Source organism: Eufriesea mexicana, unplaced genomic scaffold (genome assembly GCF_001483705.2).
Source record: "Eufriesea mexicana isolate 0111107269 unplaced genomic scaffold, ASM148370v2 scaffold113, whole genome shotgun sequence".
Taxonomy (NCBI): domain Eukaryota; kingdom Metazoa; phylum Arthropoda; class Insecta; order Hymenoptera; family Apidae; genus Eufriesea; species Eufriesea mexicana.
The window spans coordinates 713,862-725,039 of NW_016908278.1; the positions used below are offsets into that span (position 1 = coordinate 713,862).

Consider the following 11,178-nt stretch of genomic DNA (forward strand, 5'->3'; position numbering starts at 1 on the left):
AAATTAAGTTAACAAATTAAAGTTCCATAAATTTGCATCCCTTTGTTTACTATATTATGTCTAATACACTATATTTACACATCTTCAAAAAAAAAAAAAGAAAAAATGGTGCAATTATTTATTATAGAAAATGTTTTTATATATAAAACACCCAGTAAATTAAAATTAAATGCAATGAAAATTGAAGTTTCATAAATTTGCATCCCTTTGTTTACTATACTATGTTTAATACACCAAATTTACACATCTCCAAAAAGAAAAAAAATTGTAGAGCGATTATTTATTGTAGAAAATTCTTTAGTATATAAAACACCTAATAAATTAAAATTAAATGCAATAAAAATTGAAATTCTATAAATTTGCATCCCTTTGTTTACTATCATGTCTAATACACTGTGTCCTAATATTTATGCCTAACGTGTAACAAGTATAATACAGGTATAAGTCACGTTTGGAGAGAGAAAATACCCAGCTCTGTGAGAAATTCACTCTTATGGTGTCGCTTAGGCAACGTGGAACAGGCATCACCTTTTATGAATGAAGTTGAACGCCGCGAATTTCCAATAGAATCTCGCCGTGGTCACCGGTTTCGTTTCCGGCTTTTGCCACATTCGAGCAGCGGCGATCGCGTAGTAAGGGTGCTGCTCGTCCATCTTTCCGAAGTGCGCCATTTTTCCACCCTTCTTCCTTCGAAACACAAGCACAGAATTCTCCATGTCACCCGTCATTTCACGAAACACACAAAGTCGACAACGCGAATGAAAGACAATTCACCAAACACAGACTACGAACAACTAGTTTTCTCTTATCGATAACCGTGTACACATAAAGCTTATAACGAGCTGAGAATTTACTCGACACAGTCATAATGTCAGCGAAGGTACTCGTTTAATTATTTTTAAGAAATAATCTTTCCCACTGTTTGTGCCTCCATGTCTCTGCCTTCGATGGCTTCCGTGTCGTTGAGAAATTATCGAAGAATGATAATGACAGAAAATTTCCTTTGCTACGTGGTAATAGCTATTGGGAAAATAATATTCTTCCTTAGAATAATTAATCCGAAGTTAAATCACGGGAAAATGTTGTAAATAAGAGATAAAAATATAGCGTTTCAAAGCTCATGGACTTTAGAGTAATGTTTATTAATGATCACTATGAGTGAAGTTGCAATAATTTTCACGTTTATATAGGTTAGTTCTATTCACTGTTGCACCCGTGACTGAACAGACTCTTCTACTTGCAGACAAATGGGACGCCGATTTAAAACGTGTCTGCTGAGACATGTCTGGCAACGAACTGTCAGAGGACTTCTCGAGAACTGGAGAAGGAAGTAGGAGGTAGCAGGATGAATGCTAGATCTGCGCTCTTGATTGGCGGAAATTTCCCACGATTTAAGGAAGTACGTCAATTTTAAAGATACTGTTTTTAATACTAGATGTAAATATCGCGATTCTAGCCCAAGGTTCGAAATTAATTAACACTCGGACAGGGGATTTGATAAATATAATTGTCACTGAGCTATAGAGGGAATAAATGAAAAATGGAGTCTGTAATAATTTACTCTAACTGTAATGAACACTACATAATGGGTAATTAACACTGGAAATACCGAGTGAATCGAAATAACCAGTTTCGAAATTTTTCTGATGCCAATTGCTGCAAATATGCAGCTATTTTTGTTGAAATTAATATTTCCTTTTCTTGAAAATTAAAATTGATATTAAATTTATTATTATTAATTTTTAAGACACATTTCATAGCTCATTAGTTCTAGCATTAATGTATGATCGATAATAGTGATCAACGAAATTTTCTTACGATCTAAAGTATATCGAGTACCAAGACTATGTTTATACTGTTACTCATAAATATTCCAGTTCAATCTCGAGGTTTGAATTTAATTAACACCGAGCTGGAGGTCACGATGAATATAATTATCGATAAAATACGTAAAATATAAATATAGAATTGATATAATTAAATTTATCGTGACAGATTCTTGCTGTCAAAAAATTTCGCTTTCGTTGTCATTTTATTTAATAAGAAAATTAAATACCTCTTTAAATTTTTAATAGTAATCGCGAGAATGATTAAAACCAATTTAATTAACCAGCTATTTTCTGTTTATTTTCTGAGGGAATAAAGGAGTATAATTTTCAGCCACTGTAATTATTATTGCCTCTATAGCTCGTTTCATTGTGACAGCGATTACCGACAATGGAACCTCTTGCACGCTACAATCTATGCAAATGATAGCTTCTCGATCGTTTTGCCGAACATGATCGGCTCTTCGCGAGCAATATTAATAGAACCAGAACTTCCCAGTTTACTAGCTTCCGTGTAGCAATTTAGAGACTCTACTCGTGTAATTAATAATATGACAAAGGTCTCTGTGCACAGATGAGTCACGTTTGCCTGTAAACGAAAAATACACCGAATTCGCGTATGTAGAGGGATCTTTAGATCGTTGGGGATTTTATTCGAAATTTCAAGGAGATACTCCGTTCCAGTTTCCGGTGATTGATTGCAAACAGTTACTCTGAATTTTTAACCTCCTCTTAACCTCGTTACCTTGCAGCAGTTTTATTGAGAAACATTTACGTAGGAAAACACGATAACATCGGAAAACCCAAGTAGTAAGAGTAATACGAAATTGTTTCTTCAATAATGCACAATTTGTTTCGATAATGGTAACAAAATACTTTTTAATTTTCTCTTAGCTAAGATAAAAATACTTGAAAAATCTTGTGAAATATTATTATGAAATATGTCTGAATTTTCAAGTATAAAAATTAAAGAATATTCTTTTTAATTTTCTTTAAGTTAAGATAATAGTATTTGAGAAATCTTGTAAGATATTAAACGTAAAATATTATTATAAAATTTATCTGAATTTTCAAGTTCAAAAATCGGAGAAGATTCTGTTTGATTTTCTTTAAGCTAAGATAAAAATACTTGAAAAATCTTGGAAAATATTATTATGAAATATATCTAAACTTTCAAGTATAAAAATTGAAGAATATTCTTTTTAATTTTCTCTAAGCTAAAATGAAGGTACTTAAAAAATGTTGGAAAGTATTATTATGAAATATGTCTAAACTTTCAAGTATAAAAATTGAAGAATATTTTTTTAAATTTTCTCTAAGCTAAAATAAAGATACTTGAAAAATTTTGTAAAATATTATTATGAAATGTGTCTGAACTTTCACTTATAAAAATTGAAGAATATTCTTTTTAATTTTCTCTAAGCTAATATAAAAATACTTGAAAACTCTTGTAAGGTATTAAACGTAAAATATCATTATCAAATATATTTGAATTTTCAAGTACAAAAATCGAAGAAAATTCTCTTAACACAAAAGATGGAAAAATATGAAAATTTATTTAATTTCTTGATCAATGGTGATGTTTTTAATATTGCCTGATAGAATATTAATTAGATAGCGAATTTTGCGTTCGAAGCTAGTGAAGAGCATCGCGGTGCCATTTATTTTCCCAACAGAGGGACCAAAATCGTTTGGTTCTTGCGTCATTGCCGATTTCTTTTTCTTCCAATCGATGCAATATATTCTTCTCTTAACTAGTCCTTCTTATTTTTAACCTAAACGACGAGACGTGATTCACCGTGTTGCATTCTTCGGCTTGGTACACTACACGGATCGGCTCTCCAAACACGTTTCCGCTTCTTGCTTTTGTTCTCTCGTGTCGCCATCGTTAGGTTTCTCGCCAGTATATCGGCTACCAATTACCATTTATAACCAGCCAGTTGTTTGTTTTTCGGAGAGAGCACGAAAAAGTCAGGGCCGGCGACGACTTTTTAAGAGACGACAATGAAAAAGAACACGCCAAAACATTTACTTCCAACTTTCGTTGGTAAACATATAGGGTGACATAAAATTCACGAAGCATCGAAATTACGATTGAGAAACATTTCTTCAATAATAGAAAAATATTTTTCCGTATATCCTTTACTTCTTTTTATCTTTTTTATTTTTAAATTCCGATTTTCCTTCCATCGTTTTTGCCTTAGGCTTTGAGTTTGATTCCATGGATCAACGATAAGCATTTAAGTGAAGGTATAAGATGGATAATTCAAGGTGAAGTTCGTAATCGATCAGGATGCTTGATTTGATGCTGGATTTACGATGGTATCATTATAGTGTTTTTCCTTCGGCATAAAGGATATGGAAAAGTTCACATTGTGGTACAAATTATGATTCAATCCTAATTTTCTGTGATGCAACGCGCGATAAACATGACGCGAATATTTTTATGTAAAAAAGTACGATTTCAGTCGTACCCTAAACGCTAATTTCGAGATTGCCACGAAAATGGTATCGGCGAAGTAAACTACGCTTCTATGTATAATAAATCTGTTGAACGTGAAACTTGGTCAGTATTAAAGTGAAAGCTGTTCATCTAAAAATATATCGATACCTAATACACGTGGAATACGTCTATTAAACATACAGAACGTTTCATTTGTAAGGGCCCTATCGATAGTTTCAAGAAAAATGATTAAAAAATTAATGAAATATAAAGTTGAAAATAAAAGATGAGAAGTAATAAAATTAACACCAAATCTGTCATAACTGGTCAAATTAACTGATGAATTAAAAAAAGAAAGAAGAATGTTAAAAAAAATTAAATATGAGGAAATATTAATAAATTTATTATACTAAAGTATAGTATATATTTATTATACTTCAGTATACTAAATGTCAAGTGACGTTATCAAGTGGCCAAAGTGATACCATTGAATGTGGAATTTTTAACGAATAATTAGAATAGTCATTTAATTTGTGATAGATTTAGTGATAAAAATTAATAGTAACGAATTAAAAGTAAAAAATTAGGAATTAAATATTAAAAATAAAAAATCCCAAATTGAAAGTTAATAAACAAAAATTGAAGATTGCAAACATTAATAATTGCAGTTCTTCGTCACACCTAGAACTAAATTCAGAATCGATCTCGAAGAGTTCGATATTCTCGGGGATCGATTTAAATGGGACACCATGTACATACTTAGATACTGTACTCTCCAACACTGGAGAGTAAAGACAACGTTATTGTCTCGCAAGAGGCCCAAGGTCCTCAGTGATGTAAGTCACGGACAACCTTCACCGGTCTCTACCATTTCAAAATTCGAACTGACACGATCCGCTTCGCGTTAATCTCCATCCTCGACCTCATATACATCCTCACCTGCCTCCATATCGTAATTTATCAACTCACTTACGATTCTGTCAAAGAAACTATGTCCATTGACACACAGTATATCCTCATCCTTCGCGAGATTAATAAATCAGTCAAGCAAGTACGAATAATAAAATCCTTTGAATTACCGTATCTCCATATTATAATTTATTGCATCAACACACGTGTGATTTTGTCAAAATATATATAACCTTCGCGAAATTAATAACGTTCTCACATGCCTCCATATTGTAGTTTATCGACACACTTACGATTTTGTCAAAAAATATATTAAGAATTGATAAAAATTAATAAGAGAGGCAAATAAAAATAAATTAAAATTAATTCGAAATGCACTATGAAATCTCTTGAATTTCTCAAAACTCCTCTACAGTGTCTCGTTTCGAAACCTTAATTACCCATTGACAAGTAAAAATGAATAATAAAATCCTTTGAAATTTCGTATACCTTCTTACCTGCCTCTATATTATAATTTATTGTCTCAATACACGTGTGATTTTGTTAAAAAATGTATGTTCTTCGCAAGATTAGATTAACAACGTGTTCACGTGCCTCCATATTGTAATTTATCAACACACTTACGATTTTGTCAAAAAATATATTAAGAATTGATAAAAATTAATAAGAGAGGCAAATAAAAATAAATAAAAATTAATTCGCGATGAAGTAAGAAATCTCTTGAATTGAATTTCTCAATATGTTTCTACACGGTGTCTCGTTTCGAAACGTTAATTACCTATTTAACGGGGCGTTCACCTACGCACCGATGATCCAACTTTCCAAGCTCGGTTTCCTTATTGGCTCGGTACCGATCACGGAAAAGAGGGATTCCCGTCTCAGTCTCGATGACGTGTTCGCCTGACATACCGCTGACCCATGGGAAAAAGTATCGCGGACTATGTCGAGTGGTCGCGCGATTAGGCTGATAATCACGGTTAATTGCTTTATCTCGTAGACCGGTTATGAATATTCCACGGTGTGTAATTGGGAAATCACGCAGTGCTCGTTAATTCTCACTTTATCTCGCGGACTGTGGGAAATTGAATTTCCTGAAGATGGGAAAGCTTCGTATTTATAGTATTTATTTATAGCGCGACTGGGACAGAGGCCACCGTGCGTATCGAGTTATTTTCTGGTTCCTGAGAAGTGTAATTCTGTAATTCCGAATCTTGTTCGTCACTGGGCTTTTCGCGAGATTGGGCTAGCACTCGATAACTATGAAAGTGACCTAAACGAGGAATCGCTTATTCCTACGTTACCATGATATTTTATATCGGAATAGTGATTTATGGGAATGGATAAAATATTTATGTTACGAAGATAAAGATAAAATTGTGAGTGTTGGTTGTATATGTGTCTATAATTATGAAAGTGGTCTAAGTCATCGACTTAAGAGGAACGATTTTATTATTTATTTCGTATTGCATTTATTTATATTGCGATAAAATATATTTATTTTCTACAAAACAGTTAAGGATTGAATAGTTAGATTGAGTTTGTAGCTTTATCACGATTAATTTTATAATTTGTGACGTATTTAACACTAGAACTACCGATCTTTAATGGGTACCCAACTATAACGTGTACAGATTATAGTAATTTCAGCGATACGACGAATATCAGTCAATATATTGATTACAGTTCTTTCTTAATGAGTTGATACCAATTTTATTCTTAAAGCAGGTGTATGTGTTCGGTGATTGCAAAAAGAAAAATTTTGGGATCAGTCATTTTGACTGGATTGGTAGCTCTAGTGTTAAATGCCGAAGCTTTTAATATTTCTGAAAGAAATATAAGTGACTTAGACCACTTTCATAATCATAGGCATGCGAATGAGGTTGAATAACTGAAACTCATTTACGATGATATAAATATAATACAATAATAAATATAATAATAATTTTAAGGCTGAAGCAATTAGATTGCTAGCAATTATAAGCACTGCAGTACTTATACATGCAGTCTCCTTTTGTTGCAACTTTTACTTATGACATAAAACCATGTATTCTCCTGTATAAGTTTGTATAATATATAATTGTGCTCCTTTTAATTTTATTTTTATTTTCATTTTTTTAATTATTTTCATTTTACTGTATTACTTCTTTATAAAGGGAATTTAATCGCCAATTAAATGAATAAATAAATAAATGACATATGCGAGTCTAGTATGAATGATGTTTGTAAAATTATTTAGAAAAATGTGCCAGAATAAAACAATTCTGTGAGAATCGTCAAAAAGGAAACATGGATATGTAATGGTTAATAAAAGTGAGAGAGAAGAATTTTCTAGAAAGTGTCAATCAATTTTTCGGTTTAAAATAGTTTATTGCGATTTGTTTTCATTATTTCAATATTTTTATCTAAATATACTAATCTGTTAGTTGTTAATAATCGTAGAAAATATTGGTATCCATTTCTATCCACAAAAATGATATCGAATTCTCTTATTAATTAATCTTTTAATTAATCTTTTAATTTGTGTGACTTAGGTCACGTCCGTAATCGGCGACACATGTGACACACGTGTTGTATTTAATTGCGATATTTGTCGCGGTATGTAGGTACGATGGTTTCGAAATAGATTACGGAATTTATTTTCATTCGCCTGGAGGAACTTATGGCAGAGATATTCCAGCATGAGTTGAGACATCGCGAAAGAATTAATTAGCTCGCGTTGTATGCTCCGCCTGTTTCTTTCCCGTTTAAGGAGGTCGCGCGGAATGCATCACTATCGTTAGGTTATACGCTGACGATACTTCCTAGAATGTTTGTATGCACACGACGAGACCTCTTTTGCATTTCGCTTTTGTCCAAACTGTGCGTGCCCACGTGACTCAAATGGATCATCAACTTTTCCGTCCGATGTATTCATAAATACCGCTCGAGACAAACAATAGTGCTCTCCTGTTCGCGAATGTAGTACACACTGTACAGCAATTTAAATATATTTTCGGAAACCAAGATTTGCAGAAAAATTATGGAGGTCCTTTGACGAATTTCTATACGTTCTACTTGAAAAGAATAACGATGCCTTTTGTGTACTGATTAGATACATTCTTGTATTCGCAATTAGCATATTTTCAAGTACGAAGATCCTAATTTTCACGCATAAGAATTAAAATTCTCACGGAAAATAAAGCGAGTCGTTATCTATGCTATCTAATATATTTATAAGTGTGAACGTCTCTGTGTGTGCGTTATGCATTCCGTTACATAAGCAGCATATTATTACGTAAGCGGAGTATTTATAATAAGTATAGTTTCGCATATGAAAATTCTAACCTCCATGGAGAATTAAATAAACTATCAATCCTCAAATAGTAAACGCCAATTGAAACACATTCGACATTTTTCCATTCTTTTTTGAAAGAATAAAATGAATCATCGACCCCATAGTTTGATATATGTATAGGAACCGTATAAAAAGAAAAATATATATAGATAAATATTAATTTATAATATTCCAAATATTTTTTCCTCGTAAATAAAAATTCCTTATATTTTATTGCCTACACAGACTATGTATAGTAATTACACGTTCGCTATGAAAATATTCCAAATCTTCACGGGAGATAAAAATATCGAAACCTTCCTCGCGATCTCCTGACCTAGCTTATCATCACCAGCTAAAGTCCTCTCATCGATCTAGCCTTACGTTGCAATTATCAATTAATATTTTCCCACCTCGGTTCCCATGCTACGATTCCGTCTACTCTGTGTGTCACTAGATATTTCGTAACGATTATCGTGGTAAACCACGGTAAACCGCGAAACGTCGACCTTGAGGCGCAGATCTCGATGGCTCGTTACGCGCTCGCGCGAACTGGAGGAGCAATTCCTCTGCAGATGTTCCGGGGCTCGGGTTAGTCTCGTTTTATTAATAGCTCACGTGCATGCTGCACGTACCAGCGTTTCACTTCGTCATTCCTGCGAGCTAAGTACAACGAGAGCGTTTGTTTGGCGACAAAACCGCGGCGACTGGCTCAGGGTCGAGCACGTGGTGTGCTCTGTCATGGAAACGACGACGACGGAACGCGTTGTTCGCAATTGAATCTTCGAACGATAAGACAATCGTAAAGTGGATAAGAAATTCGGCCGGTGGGGTATGACAAAGAAGCCGGATCTCCTAAGTCACCTGTTACATTTTTATCTCTTACACTTAGCATTGGTAATCGCCGTGAGTCACCTGATTGACGTTGCAACCGGTCGGATTTGCATCTGAATGTTTCTGATTGAAGCTAATCCCTGGCAATTGCCCTGTTTCGGAGACCTTACTTCCCGAGGCATCTTCTGCTTGCTCAACGACACTTCCCCCACCCTAGCCAGGGGGCCAGAGACGTGAAAAGTGATCGACTCGATGTAAATGATCTGCAGGCTTATCTGTCGCGTGACCGACTCGAAGCAGTGATTAATTAATTTTATCCAGCTACGTTTATAGCTATGTTAACGTATTTTTCGTTTTAGTTTAAATATCGTGAGCTTCGTGTTAAATAATACGTCACGCGTACAGGTGTTATTTCGTGTTCCTTTTTAAGTATCCTGTTAAATAATAAACAAGTTCGTCGTTAATTAGTAGCGCGGATAGCAGGTTAGACATCCACAAGGTGAAAACGAAAAATAAGATTAAAAATGCCCAATCGACCCTCAAGATGCCCACTCGAGTTTCCTCTCTCTACCTTATCTCGTGCTCCGAATCTTCCTTCTGCTCCTTCTCTTTCTCCTCCTTCTCCACCACGATCTTGCGATAGAAATCTTTCCACATCGCGTCCTCGTCCATCCTGGCAGGTGTGTTCCTCACGCCCAGATGAAATTCACAACATACTCCTACGAGCCTACGCTGTGGATAGAGCACGCTTTCCCTCGAAACGTCAATATTACGACTGAGCTACGCGAGCCGTTGATTCTCTCATCGCCGAAAACACGCGACGTGCCACGAGTATTGCCAGAAATTGTACAAACTTGTCGTAGTCGACGAGTTAACGCCGGTAGGTCAGCTCGAGGCTGTCAGCACTGTCGCGAATAACACGCATCGCGTCCTCCATTCACCGGTAGTTCCGCTTCCAGCCGCAAGATGGCGCCGGCTCACTGACCGCGCATCGATAACCTCCTGCAGACTCTGCTTAACCTTACGACCAGTTATCCCATAACTGTACGCGTGTTTAAACGGTAGGGATCATTTTTAGGATTCCATTTTTTCTAGAAAATCATCCTGATCGATGTTTGAAATAATTTTACGAAGTTATAACGACTCGCGATGATCTTGACGTTCCAAAAGCGAGGTTTAGGTTGGGTTTAGGAGACTGACTTTGCTCCCGATGGCGCCATGAGTCTCGAATAGTATCGGTGAGTCAACGAGCAGGGATGAGAACTGTCATCGCGATGACATTATACTGTCTGCGTGGCAGATACATCGAAGACTCGTTGCCAAGGAATAATTCGAGCAACTGAGATGGTTTTAGAGAATTCGAGTGTCGTTGGCATCATGCGCCTGTCTAGGTGGAAGTCGATGATCCTTCGTCTGGATGCCAACACTCGTTCTGATGACTCCTGTTGTTATTAATGGACACTTGGACGTTCTTGCGTTATTTTACTCGGACGGATATTTTTAAACGGATTTTATTTTTATTCAAAAGAATTTCGTGAAATATTTTGGTAAAATAATTCTTCGTAAAGGAAATAAAACAGAAGGGTTTTTTATTTTCTTGGTGCATCCTATATACCGTTTCCAGCACTGCAAATCTCGTTTCTTATTATTTATCTTTATTTCCCTCGTTTATCTCGCTGTATATCATCTCAAATTCGCGAGTGCTGTCAATGTAACGCGACGTTTACGAGGATCTACGTTTAATTTCACGCGATAACCTAATCTGCAATGCATTTAGAGGTGACAAAGCTAGGTAATATTTCATATGGGGCTATCGAAGATAGGTGTTGCATATCGGAACTGGGTCTCGAGAA

The 11,178-nt window shown here is 35.0% G+C and overlaps 1 protein-coding gene across 4 annotated transcripts in view; it reads right to left on the minus strand.

The window, feature by feature from the left end:
- stac (C2 and C2B_Munc13-like domain-containing protein staccato) overlaps window positions 1–11,178 on the minus strand; it is a 39,772-nt gene that overhangs the window by 17,992 nt on the left and 10,602 nt on the right. The window contains exon 1 of one of the 4 annotated variants that reach the window (XM_017910325.1): window positions 9,897–10,215. The exons of 2 other annotated variants lie outside the window; for them this stretch is intronic. In XM_017910325.1, the coding sequence (XP_017765814.1) occupies window positions 9,897–9,997 (101 nt within the window). In that variant the 5' untranslated portion in view covers window positions 9,998–10,215. Of the gene's footprint in view, window positions 1–528; window positions 677–9,896; window positions 10,216–11,178 lie in introns of those variants that run through there. One more of the 4 variants, XM_017910324.1, reaches the window with a different exon arrangement.